General features: G+C 39.9%; 1 protein-coding gene across 2 annotated transcripts in view; it reads right to left on the bottom strand.

Moving 5' to 3' along the window:
* LOC127428173 (potassium voltage-gated channel subfamily D member 3-like) overlaps positions 1-9,956 on the bottom strand; it is a 237,059-nt gene extending 227,103 nt beyond the window's left edge. For both annotated transcript variants that reach the window (XM_051676337.1, XM_051676338.1), the window contains exons 1-2: positions 9,745-9,956; positions 7,910-9,087 (exon numbers count right to left, since the gene is read on the bottom strand). In XM_051676337.1, coding sequence (XP_051532297.1) covers positions 7,910-9,012 — 1,103 coding nt within the window. In that variant the 5' untranslated portion in view covers positions 9,013-9,087; positions 9,745-9,956. The remainder of the gene's footprint in view (positions 1-7,909; positions 9,088-9,744) is intronic.
* Positions 9,957-14,056: the final 4,100 nt, after the last annotated feature.

The raw sequence follows: 14,056 nt of genomic DNA, 5'->3' as shown, positions 1-14,056 counted from the left end.
TGAAGGGGATAAAATATAATGATAAAAAAATATATTATGACACCTTTACGATACATCTCAGCATAATCTATCATGAATATAGATTATCAGTGTTTTACTGGTTTAATTAAAGGTGCTTTAAGTGATTTCAGACATTTTGCTAACTTACGCCATTTTGCTAATTTGCTCTCTCCACAACCCAACCTCCAAAGACATTTCATCAAACTCAATTTCAGCAACCCCGAACACACAAAACGATTGACATGAAGTGAGCATATGTCAGTAATATCTGTCAGGTAGTAATGACATTTTATGCATGGAATAAAAAATAAAATAAAATAAAAAACAACAAGCTTACAGCACCAATGAATTCAAACACAAGAATGGGACCAAACCACAATGGGGCATGTTTTTTCTAGTAAGAAAAAAAGACAGATCCCACTCTGAGAGTTTCAAACAAAGTATTTTGGTACAACACGTCTCTACTGCACTCTTGTTGTAATGAACATCAGCTATATAGCATCTATTCCTGATTTGTGGGTGAGTGGAATAACAAGTGCAGCGGCAGGGAGATGAATAAAATATGAATTTATAATTATTTGAATTGTGTTGTGTGCAGTAGGTTTGACGTAGAAGTACAAATCAGCCTTTATTCATGAAGCACCTACAATCCAGTTTAATCAGATATATGTAAACTAAGCTATTTTTTATAAAAACAATTTTTTTTTTTTTTTTTTTTTTGCGCAAACATGCCATAAGTCTAATTATAGATTGCTCCTTATTCACAAAACTGAGTGCTCTTTGCCTGCCGTAATTGATTAACGTCATGCTATTACCTGCGGAATGTAGGCGGTACATTTTCTATTGATCTTGGCAGCAATAAATCACCAAATGTTGGAGAACTGTAAACGGCCATATATCCAGATGATTGGTGCACACAGGTGCACTTTTGGCATTTCAAAAAGACAATTCAGATGCCTGGAGCAGTGGTGGAGTGATACTGTGTTCCAGCTAGTGGTAATTTGCTGCATCCTCCATATCCTAGTGCTCAGAACTGACCCAGAAGAGTGAGAATTGCGGAATGCAAATTCCATTCAGCACTGAATTTTGGCCGTGTTTGCACCGTTACCTGATATTAACAAATTCCTTTAGTAAACAAAGCAGAAAACATGCACAAATATACCATGCAATTAATGTACATAGATACATAATGTAAATGCACATGTTGTTTGTTTGCATCTTTATACAGGATTTCTTAGTAGTTTTACACCCTTTACCATAATAGGTGAATAATATCCTGCATGTACTGTAGGAGGCAAATTTGCATATCAATAGAATCTTCAAAAATCAATAGTAAATTCATAATCATCATAAAAGATTGCCTAAAGGATAAAAAAAAAAAATCCTAAATATCAAGAAATCCTATTAAGCATGATTAACTGCTGAATTTTAATAATGTGATCAGCTTGTTTGCAGTGCCATTTGATGGCACAAATTAAAAATATTGCTCTAATCAAACTCAGAGGACACATAGGCCTGCGCTTTCCCGCCGGTGTTGCTATGCCAGTGTGCCTCTCCAGACCCGAGTAGCGTGGCAGATGATGGCATACAAAGCACTTGTACCAACAAGCAAGGCTGGGTCAACTACCATGTTGAGTCACTGTGGGCCAGATGGTGTTCAATTCAGTTTCCTTCACCCATGCAGCACCTGCTGAGTATGGAAGAAGAGGTCACTGCTCCGAGAGACCTATGTGCTTCGGCAAAGTCAGTACTTGTGTTGGCACAGATCAATATGGAATTTGAATTCATTAACAAACCCTTTTAAGCTGGAATAAGTCATTGAGGGCTGCCATTAGGAAGTGTCTTCACTACAAGGTGTCAGAAGGTTTATGTCTTAGCATTTGTGCAATGCCAACAAATGTGTTTAGGAATAACATTCTGCATGTTTTCAGGGTGCTTCTGCTAAGTATGACTTGTCTGCGAAATATGTTTGATTAAAAAAAAAAGACCACTGCCAAAAACTAAAAAATTGTCAGTATTTACTCGCCCTCATCACGGTCCAAACCCGTATTACTTTCTTTGTTCTGTGGAACACAAGTTTGTGAAATTTCTGAAAACCGTCCTGGCCACTCACTGGCATATAAAGAAAGTGAAGGGCTGTCAAACTCCAAAGGGACAAAAGCATGATAGAAGTATTATAAATATGGTCCATATGACTCAGGTTTTCTGAAGTCATGTTATAGTGATGCAATGAAAAGATTATTATTCAATGAAGATCTTGCCCTCTGTAGTTGTCAAATTAAATATGGCAACTTTAAAAGTGGCATATCAGGTTCAGCGTCAATGACATCAAATGTTATTGGTTCTTCTGTGTCTCATAACCAAACCTCATTAACTTCAAAACTAAACTTAACATATCACATATTGTTATGGTGTTTTTTGGTCATTTGCTTGACAGCTCCATTTCCCATTCACTTTCATGATCTGAAAAAGGAGTGGCCAGGAAATGATTTAACATTTCACTTTTTGTGTCCCATGGAAGAAAATACATATCATACAGGTTTGGAATAACATGAGGGTGAGTAAATGATAACATAGTTTTCATTTTGGGGTGAACTAACTCTTTAATGACCTTAAATTTTATCACTTTTTATCTCCCATAACAATCAGCAAAACAGACAGTATTTGCAAGAACAAGACAAAATAGTGCTTATGATTACACTATGTAACACAGTTTTTATTCCTGGGTAGTAAGTGTTATTGCCTAATTGCTTATGCCTCAAAAGTATAGAAAATGGCTATTATTCCCCACAAACTTTGCTTTTGTGGCCAGGACAGTGATATTTTGAAATGTACCTATTTCCAATGAGAAAATGGGGGAATTTGTGTCTTTTCGTTCACATAAAGTCAGAAAAAACAACATATGAATCCAAAATCCTTCTTTATCTGTAGTCCGACGAAGACACCGGCTTTGACCTTTGCCTCAGACAGCTTAGGGAAGAAGTCTTGAAGGTACTTGAAGACTGCTGACTCCTTATCTAGAGCTCTGACAAATTGTTTCATAAGGCCCAATTTGATGTGCAGTGGTGGCATCAGCACCTTCCACCAATGGCTCCCACTTGATGTTGTTCCTCCCCACAGAGAAATCGGTCCACAGTGGCCAGTCCCACCTGTGGTAGTGCGCCTTTATGTCCCTGCTGTCCCAAAGGCAAAGATAGCAGGGAAACTTGGTAAAACCGCCTTGGAGACCCATCAGGAATGCTACCATTCTGAAGTCTCCTATGACCTCCCAGCCATACATGTTAATTTGGATTCATATGTTGTTTTTTTCTGACTTCATGTGAACAAAAAGACACAAATTCACCCGTTTTCTCATTGGAAATAGGTACATTTCAAAATATCACTGTTCTGGTCACAAAAGCAAAGTTTGTGGGGAATAATAGCCATTTTCTATACTTTTGAGGCATAAGCAATTAGGAAATAACACTTACTACCCAGAAAAAAAAAAAAAACATTTGTTACACAGTGTTATAATAACCGTAGAAAATCAACTATCATTAAGGTCAAAAATACTTAGGAGTCTTTACATATGGACATGAATAAAAACAACCAACAAAAAGCTATGCAACTGAATGGTTTTCATTACATAAACATTGGGATTAAAAATGTAAACATAAATCTAAAAATAGACTGTGAACAAGCAAACCTTATTTTGGTGAGTATTTAGGGTTTCCATGAAACATTGTGGATTAAGTACATTGTTGAGTCCTGCTGTCGGTAAACATTCTCATCTCATGACAAACAACATATTTAAGATGAAGCAACCACATTCATCATCCACCTGCAATCATAAATCCTTAATCCTGTTGACAGCTGTGTTTCCTGTACAGGGCTCCAGATTAAAAAAAATTACTTATGAGCCACTGGCTCCTAAACTGAAACATTAAGGAGCCAAATGGCTGTTTTTAGTTGCCAAATCACATTATTGCTCGATTTAGATTGCTGTTCAGAAACAAGATTGAAAGAGGGCCTGGGTTCTCAGCAAGTAAAGACGCTGACTACCACATCTGGAGTCGCAAGTAAATCCAGTCAGTATTCCTAAACAACCAACTGCCCAGTTGCTAGGGTGGGTAGAGTCACCTCGTGGTCACTATAATGTGGTTCTCACTCTCAGTGGGGCACGTGGTGAGTTGTGCATGGATGCCGTAGAGAATAGCGTGAGCCATGGTAAATGCGCTCAACAAGCCACGTGATAAAATGCATGGATTGACTGTCTCAGTCACGGAGGCAACTGAGATTCTTCCTCCACCACCCGGATTGAGGCAAGTCACTATGCCACCACGAGGACTTAGAGTGCATTGGGAATTGGGGCATGCAAGGAGAAAAAAAAGAAGAAAAAAAAAACAAGATAGAAAGCTGAAGAAAAGGAAGACAGATGATAACCCAAGTTTAATAAACAGTATATATAGTTGAGAAGATAATTTTGCTCATAAATGTTCACACCCCTTTCATAATTTATACAAATATAAGAGATAAAATATTTTTTTTATTAGTTTTGTATTTTTTTATTTAGTACTCTTCAGAATCTACATTACAGATATTTACAGAAAGTATCGTATGCATACAGTAGTGTGTTGTCTTCTTTTTTTTTTTTTTTTTTCAATTTGGTCGTGAGACGCATAGTGATTCGCCTCAGTCTGGGTGGCGGAGGACGAATCCCAGCTGCCTCTGCGTCTGAGACCGCTAACCCATGCATCTTATCACGTGGCTTGCTGAGCGCGTTGCCATGGAGACATAGCGCCTGTGGAGGCTTCACGCCATCCACCGCGGCAACTACGCTCAACTCACCACGCGCCCCACTGAGAACGAACCACATTATAGTGACCATGAGGAGGTTACCCCATGTGACTCTACCCTCCCTAGCAACCGTGCCAATTTGGTTGCTCAGGAGACCTGGCTGGAGTCACTCCAGTGATTCATGAAAAAGACCCGGTTCAAAAGAGTCATTTGTTAGACTCTCTCGCGCTGGGTTTTTTGTTGCGTGTGGTGCAGCGAGCTCTTCAGATACAGAACAGGTGAAAAGTGGCGCGAGACACACTGGTTGTGCGCATTCTAAAAATTTGTTCAATGACTCACAAGATGATATCTGACGAAACCGCATATGATCGCACACAACCCTTGAAGGCCTCTTCAGGTCTCAGTCTAACCATTAAACGACCAGTTGGAGGATCAGTGATGATCTGGGGGTGCTTCAGCAAGGCTGTAATCGGGCAGATTCATCTTTGCGAAGGACGCATGAATCAAGCCACATACAAGGTTATCCTGGAAGAAAACTTGCTTCCTTCTGCTCTGACAATCTTCCCCAACTCTGAGGATAGTTTTTGTCAGCAGGACAATGCTCCATGCCACACAGCCAGATCAATCAAGGTGTGGATGGAGGACCACCAGATCAAGACCCTGTCATGGCCAGCACAATCTCCTGTCATGAGTGGTTAGTTCACCCAGAAATTAAAAAGCTGCTATAATTTAATCACCCTAATGTTGCTCCAAAACTGTAAGACTTTCTACTATACAACACAAAAGGGAAATTTTTGAAGAATATCCTGGCAGCTCTTTTTCATATCATAAAAATGATAAAGTACTGGGGCTGGGCCTGTTTATATATATATATATATATATATATATATATATATATATATATATATATATATATATATACACACATATACACTGTATATAAGATGAAAATGAATAGGAATTGAAGCTGCCAGTCCCTACCATTCTGCCTCCTTTTGTGTTCCATGGAAGAAAGAAAAAGAAGTTTTGAACAACGCAAGGTAAATAATGACTAATTAATATTTTATTTTTGGGAGAATTATCCCTTTAGAAATACAGATTTCACTTTAAACCCTGTCAGTTGGGTCAGGAGTGCTATTTTATGTGTCCTCACAGGCCTTTCTTTGCTTGAGTCTTAAACATCAAGACATACAGTACAGACACAGGTCATGCCAGCACAGTCCACCCCACCACACTTCTGTCCTTATTCGGCTTGTTCTCTGTGCAGTAAACGATAGATATAATGAAGGTTTATATTTGTTAGCAGATGTAGCTTTACAGGCTATTAGTCACTGTGACAGCTACTTATACCTTCAGGGTTACTGAGGAGACAGCTTTTGTCTTTACTGCAGTCCTACATACACATTATGGCCCAGGTCCATTTTCCACTTTTGCTCCACCAAATAATCATGCAATAGAACAAGCATGTAAATCACTGATCATAAAAAGTTAAATCTGTGTCATGTCTTTGCGAAATCCCTTTAATTAAACATAATATGTATATATTATTTTCATAATTAGAATTAGTGGCAGTTTGACGTTAAAACAGAAACTGATTGTAGGAGTTACTTAGTGTTTGGTCACAGAAAAACAATATGATGTCCTATCTTACTTTTAAAGAAGTGTTATAAAAAACAACATTACACATAATGAGTAGTTGATGACTAACAATGATGAATGTGCTCTGGAAAACATTCATACTGTACATCTTAAGCTACCAGTCAATTCATTATCAAATTTGACTCAATCAAATGACTATAGCTGCCATAAGAAACAATAATAAAAACCTATAGAGTGCAACAGTGCTTCACAGGCTTCAGCGGCCTTAGTTCCGGAAGTATTATTTTTCCCATTCATTGTCTCTATATGGATTTCAGAAATGTCTTTAATAAAGAGTTCTAAAGGTGCATTCAAGTTCTCCTGGGAGTTCGTACTTCCGAGGTCAGAGATCATAAATACAAAATGATGTCTGTTCAAGTGATTTTAGTCGGAAAGAACGAACCCGTTTTGCAATTTCATATTTCTTCACTTACTGGCAAAGACAGGAAGCTTTTTTAGCACCATTTATCCAACTATTTATCATTCTTGTGCGACCACATATAATAATGGAAACATTACAACCTTTAATATGAAGCAAAAAACAAAACAAAAAAAAAGTATTTGAAAATTGGATAAAAGACAAAGGTTCAAGTCTTTTTACTTAAATTAATTAGATGATTTGTGAAGAAAATTGTGAAACAATAAACTATGCATTGCATAGGGCATTGTGTATTATGTAACAGAATTAAAAACAATGGTAAGTATAAACATTTTATTTATAGTTTTTAAGTATAAAAACAAATAATTTAAGGTTTTTTTTTTTTTTTTTAACATTCAGAAATTTACAAATACAGACACTATAATGCCATTTGCAATGCTTCATGGGAGTGGGCAATCACTTCTTAGCTATTGTGCCATGATTTTGTTCCATGGTCACAACAGCTTTTTCTTTTCAGGTCTCAGAACAGTTCAAAATACAACTTATTTTCATCCATAGAAAGCATCTGAAAGAAAAAAAATTCAGCTTTTGGATAAACCTATTGATTCTCAATGTGATAATTCACAGTAAATATAGGATTACTGAGGGAAAAAAGGCCTATAGTCCTCATAAGTAGTCATTGTGTTTAACTGCATGCCACTTCGCAATAAATAAATGATGAATGATGAATTAGAGTCTGTAGTGTTTTGACTCAAACAGGTTTCAATGTAAAAACGTAATGAGGTTTCTTACCAGATGCAGTTTTGTTGGCATTTCTCCCAAAGACAAACTCCGCTGTGAGCAGCGACATATTGTTTTGTCACATGACTCATGCGTCAAAAGTTTAATGCTTTACTGACAACCCAGAGTGTTCTGAAATTATATCAGGTGGTTTAAATGAAATGAAATTATGCATAGCATGTAGCAAAGACAAAACACAATGTCCGCGCAGGAGGATACGGGGTTGCACAATGTTAAGGAGAAAATGAATGGGATTTGTACTTCTGGAATCCAACTGTTACAATCTATTTATCAAATATTACTTGCCACAGCAAAAGCAATAAGAGCCACACTTACCCCAGCGTGGTCATTGTCACAATGGTATACCAGAAAGAGGCTGGAATGCTAGTGAATTTACTGGAGCTGGACCCCTTTTCTGCATAAAACATGACCGTGGCAAAGATGATGATGGCCATGGTGAGCGAGAACAGGAGGAAACCGAGCTCAGAGGCACAGCTCTTCAGTGTGTATCCAAGGATCCGAAGACCTTGAGAATGGCGAGAAAACTTGAAGATGCGAAACACCCGAAAGACTCTGAGGGTGACAAAGGCACCGCTCACGTCCTCGTTGTTGGTCATCACCAGGCCAATATAGTAGGGCAGGATGGCCACTACATCAATGATGCTCATAACACTTCGCATGAACCGGTAGCGACTGGGTGCCGCAAACAGGCGCATGAGGTACTCCACGGTGAAGATCATCACACAGGCTGTGTCCATGCAGAAGAAGGCTACAGTGTAACGTTCGCCGCATGGCATGTCTTTTTGGTTGGGAGTGGAACCACATGGAACAGTCTCCACCACATTTGTGATGACGGAAATGGCAATAAAGAAGCCGGTGACGTAATAGAACACCAAGGCCATGGTGCTAGTGTGGGGGTTCTCAAAGGCTCGCCACATGGTCTCCCGAAAGTTCATGTTGGGTAGTTTGATGTCTTTGTTCTCATCCTGGTCATCCATGAGTCGCTCAGCATTTTCTCGCTTACGATCCTTGTATTCTTCATAACAACAGTCACCAATAATCTCAGGAATGATGCCAAAAAAAGCAAGTTCCTCGTCATAGGCTGATATGCACTCATATCGAGGATAGTGCAGCTTACCTGTGCGGTAGAAGTTGAGGACACTGCGAAAAGCATCTGGGTCCCTGTCGAAGAAGTATTCTTTAGTTTCCTCATTGTAAAAGAACTCTTTTTCTGTACTGCCTAGGAGTGTGTCTGGGTAGCGGTCCAGAGTGGTCTTCCAGGTTTGAAAACGGCGCCCACTGACGTTCAGGATAATCAGCTCGTCTTGCTTCTTACTATGGTCCCTGCGAGCCATGGGCATAGGGCAGTTTGCCACTGGCATCCAGCCAATGGCAGCTGCTCTGGCAAAGGGAAGCCATGCTGCCACTCCAGCTGCCATGGTTACTCAAACTTAAGGGTTCAAACTGGACAGGCACCACCTTCAAATGTACCTCGCTCTAATATCAGCCATCATCTTTGGGAGAGAGGATTCACACAAGAAGTCAAACTGCTGGATATCGAATAGTTAATGTAGCAAAAGTATTTAAGAAATAACAATATGTTCTTCAACAAAATATTCTACAACAAATATTGTTTGGATTTGGATTTTTGATAAATTAATGTCTGCTTCAAACTGTGTAAGAAGCTTTAAAATTTCTGTAATTATTTGTCATTTATATATATATATATATATATATATATATATATATATATATATATATATATATATATATATATAGTAACTATGGTAATATGTAAAGTAGTACTTTTGTATAGGTAAACGTACAAACAGGATGATTTTACATAAACACATTAATGTGTTTTAAAAATGCAATGGATGAGCTACCTGTTGAGTCATGCCCCCAAACTGATAAACTCTTAATTTTCAACAAGAATAGTAATAAGAAAGTGCGAAAGAAAGAAAGAAAGAGGCGATGTAGTATATTAAGGTGGGAAAGTGATTATATATTAGGCTGCTGTATGAATGAACCGCATTAATGTCACATCTATAAATGCGCATAATTTTCTTCTACATGACAAGCATAAACGATCAATGCAATACCCTCATATTCTTCTGAAACGATGCGACAAAATGTCGTATCATTAATAAAAACCCTACCGTTACACTTACCTAAAAGTCGGCGTTTTAAAACTGGATATGGCTACAATAATAATTCCGCATGGAAATGAACTCTTTCTCGTTGTCCAGTGCATGTGTTGGCGTAAAGCGGGAGCATAGCGCTGTTTTGGGTAGTAAGAGTACAAATGAGCAACTGATCGATGAGCCAACAAATCCAACTGAAGTCGATGATCGCGAAATGAAATATCTAATTTTCACGTCACTCCTTTCAGCAGCAGGACCTGCAGAAGGGCTGAACAATAAAACTCCAAATACACCTGATAACACGAGCAGTCTCTCTCTCTCTCTCTCTCTCTCTCTCTCTCTCTCTCTCTCTCGTAAGATCGCCCTGGTAAAAAAAAAAAAAAAAAAAACTTCACATTCCCAAAGATTATATTAGTTAACATTATTGTAGCCTACATATTCAATCTCTGTCTCTCTGAATCTTCTTCGAGATGATGTATAGGACTGGGATGGATAGATAAATAAATAAATAAATATTGAAAGAATGAAAAATAAACATTAGCACTAAATCGTTGACATGAAAGTGAGTTAAGCTACTCAAATTTAGAGACACATCATTTAAATAATATAAGCTCTACTTAAAAAATGTTTCATGATTAAATTGTAATTAACCCTATCCTTCATACATGTTTGTTATATGAATATTAAATCTGTAATTTCTGATCAAATTTGCATGTTTTAGTCCTTTAACTAGAGATTGATCAAATCAATATATTGACTAGACAGTTTAATTATAATATATACTATGCAAAAGCCTTCGCATTACATTTTTACATACACATTTCTCTTAAAAACGATTATTTTTATAAATTCTGCTTTTAGTGTATCATTAGGAAATATCAATGTTAGATTTCAACATTCCCTTTGCAAATAGAATTGAAAAGAAAAAGAACATGGAGTCCTGCAACAGATGCCTCCACAGAGCCTGGATCTTAACATCATTCAGTCTGGGATTACAAGAAGAGACAGAAACAATTAAGACAGCCTAACCGGATAGAAGAACTGTGGTGAATTCTCCAAGAAGCTTGGAACATCCTATCTGCCAACAACCAAGAAAAACTGTTTCCAGGTGTACCTAGGAGAACTGGTGCTGTTTTGAAGGTAAGTGGTCACCCAAATATTGAATTAACCTTTTTTTTTATGTTTACTGGACTTTATATGATGTTAATTGATAAACTAACACTATTTATGGCATTATTTTTGAAAACATCCTCACTATGTAACATTTTTCACAAGTGCTTAAAACTTTTGCACAGTACTGTAAATCCTGTACATACAATATACAGGGGCTATTTTTTGCTCAGTGTTTAGAGAATATTTTCACAGTCTAGGTTTATTTTTAAAGCCAGTTTCTGTTTAGGCATGCAACATAAATAATATTTATAAAAAAGATACAGTTAATTGAACATATTGTTCATGTTCAGATCCCAAAGGATTCGGTCTAAATTATCATGAGACATCCCATTTCCAACACCAATTGTAATGTCTCAAAGAAGACAAGTGCGATGGTTTAATCACACATGAGAGCTTTAATTCCAGCACACAACACAGAACAAGCTTGAAAACACACAGCTCACCCAAGCACCTAACTAATTGTGCTACACTTCTGCCAGAGGGTGAGAGAAAATGACAAGTACTGACTTTGATTAGTGGTGAGTCCTCCCCTGCTGCACTACAACAGTTTGTGGACAGCCTGGATGGTCTCTGCTGATGGGGTTTCCCATTGCAACAAACTGCCAGTTTGGGGCGGCACTTGTGGGGAGTCCTGGTGCAATATGGTCTGGACAACCAGCGGCGTAGTTTCCTGGGGTGGCTCCCGGGTCTGCTGGCTTGTTGATTTCCTTCGTAGGTGGGCCCGGGACACTCTAGCTGTTTCCAACACCTCTGCAAGGGCACAATGTCCATGCCTAATCAGAGATGAGCCCCTGTTACATCTACACATGCTCCACAGTGTGTCAGAAAGTCCAGCCCCATAATGCAGGCATCCTCAATGTCGGCCAACCAGAACTCATGGGTGATGTTATCAATGCCCACAGTCACGTGCAGGAGCTTCCTTCCCCTTATGGCTGCCTGCTCCCCGATCACAATACTCGTGCATTGAGGTAGCTGACCAGCCAGGCAGTCACGGTTCCATGGTCCCCGGCAGGACCCCAGGGCAGACGATGGATATGGTGGAGCCTTTGTCAATCAGGGCTCGGCAGGGGTGGCCATCGAAGACACAGAGTACGTACAAGCCCTGAGTGTGGCCCACCAGAAAGCACTTGCCATGGAGGGAAGTAGAAAGTGGTGGGAGCAGCAGTCCCTCCACCCTGCCACCCACCTATAGTTTTCCGACGGTGGAGGGATGTGGGGCCGGGACACAGGGGCAGGATGGTCACTAGCCATGTGTCCCATCTCTCCACAGTGGTAGCATGGTTCCCACCTGGAAGATTGCCTCCTTAGTCTCAGCAGTAGTTCTCTGCACTCAGCCCATGGGGTAGCTGCTTCCACCTGACACACCACCTCGGTGTCTCCGTTGTCAGCACATGCAGCCTGCCATACTCTTGCATGAGGGTTGTGGAAGGCTGCTGGTGCTCGTGCCATAAGAAACACAGCCTCCGCCCATTCTGCCTCTTCCAATGCTTACACCAGAGACTTTGGGGTGGCGAGGCAAACATGCTGCCGCAGCTTCTCAGGAAATGCGTGGAAGGACAGTTCTTCTTGAGCAGCTCTGTCACACTGGGGGTACCCCTGCCTCACGTAAAACTGCACATCCGCTGCTAAGGATCCCAAACTCTCACCCTCCTTCCTCCACTTGCCAACCAGCTGATCCCATTGCTGCTCTGTTGTCCGCCTTTCTCTGAACTGCCATCTTGAGCACAGAAACGAGAGTCATATAATCTCGCTGCTTCATTGGCGTGAGGTCGAGCAGAACTTGTAATGCAGGGCCTTTAAGCGCCAAGGCCAAATTAACTGCAGCATCCTCTAGGCTCCATCCAGCATGCCATGCCAACAGTTGGACCTGTGCGAAATAGGGCTCCGGGGGTATGAATCTGTCATTTTGCGGCAGTTTCATGTGAACCCTCACACAGTCACAATGGTCACCTTGCTCGGTCGCGGTAGCCATCGCACCACCATCACCTGAGGTGAGCCGCCCATGTTTCCATGGAACGCTGAAAGCCACATGCTTACTTTCGTCCATCAACAGGAGATCCTCCTTAAGTTCCGGTTCCTGCCCATGCGAGTCTCGAACTCCCACCTCAACAGAGGCAGCTACCTCAAAAGAGGTGGTCGAGCCGGCGCACGGGTGGGTGTCACCCTCCGGGAAGTGGACTTTCCTTGTGCTGACACCAGCCACTTCTCTCTGGCTCTGCATGCTGATGTCCTCTTTTTCTGGTGTTTTTTCCCTGAAGAGGGCAGTAGTGGCTTATTCTCTTTGTCTGAAGTGATATTGTAGCTTCTCAGCTAGGCCTCCCAGATCCCAAAGGATTCGGTCTAAATTATCATGAAACATCCCATTTCTGACACCAATTGTAATGTCTCAGTGAAGACAAGTGAAATGGTTTAATCACACTCGAGAGCTTTTATTTCAGCACAGAACAATCTTGGAAACACTCAGCTCACCCAAGCACCTAACTAATGGTGCTACACTTCTACCAGAGGGTGAGAGAAAATGACAAGTACCCATAATGCACTGCAATATGTGCAGACAATCAGAACTAGCAACAGTTAGTGTGTGACGCTACAATATGTATTTTCTTCTGCTAAAATTGGTCTGTGCATTTGTAATTGGCTGAAGCTTGAAATCCATTTTTGTGCATGCACACCACACAGCACAAGACATGATCAAACATTATACGAATGAAACATTTGAGTAGTAAGTATTATACTCTTAACCCAAACCCTAACTCTGCCAGTACTGAGACAAAAGCTGCATTCTTTCACCTACTTGAGTGGATGTGATGTGAAAGCCACAATGTGTTTAATTTTCAGAAACATTTCAAAAGTAATAACATTAATACTCTTAGCCCAAACCTTAAACCTATCCAGTGCATATCTTGGCATAGGCAATATAGGCAGTCACCTAGGGTGTCAGTGTTCTCTGGGGTGCCCCAACATGCCAAGCCAAATCCGCAAAATCAGTATTTGGAAGTTAATAGTGGGGATGTGCCCGAAGTCGAATACCTTATTCAGAAAGGCACGAATAATGACTTCAAAACGAATAAAGGATTCATCCGAATAATACAAAAAATATTCGTATGACTGATTATCCAAGAGACACCAGGATAAAGCAACATTTTAAATAAACATATACAAAATT

This window comes from Myxocyprinus asiaticus, chromosome 37 (assembly GCF_019703515.2).
Source record: "Myxocyprinus asiaticus isolate MX2 ecotype Aquarium Trade chromosome 37, UBuf_Myxa_2, whole genome shotgun sequence".
In the NCBI taxonomy this organism is placed as follows: domain Eukaryota; kingdom Metazoa; phylum Chordata; class Actinopteri; order Cypriniformes; family Catostomidae; genus Myxocyprinus; species Myxocyprinus asiaticus.
This window is presented reverse-complemented; position numbering and strand designations above follow the sequence as displayed.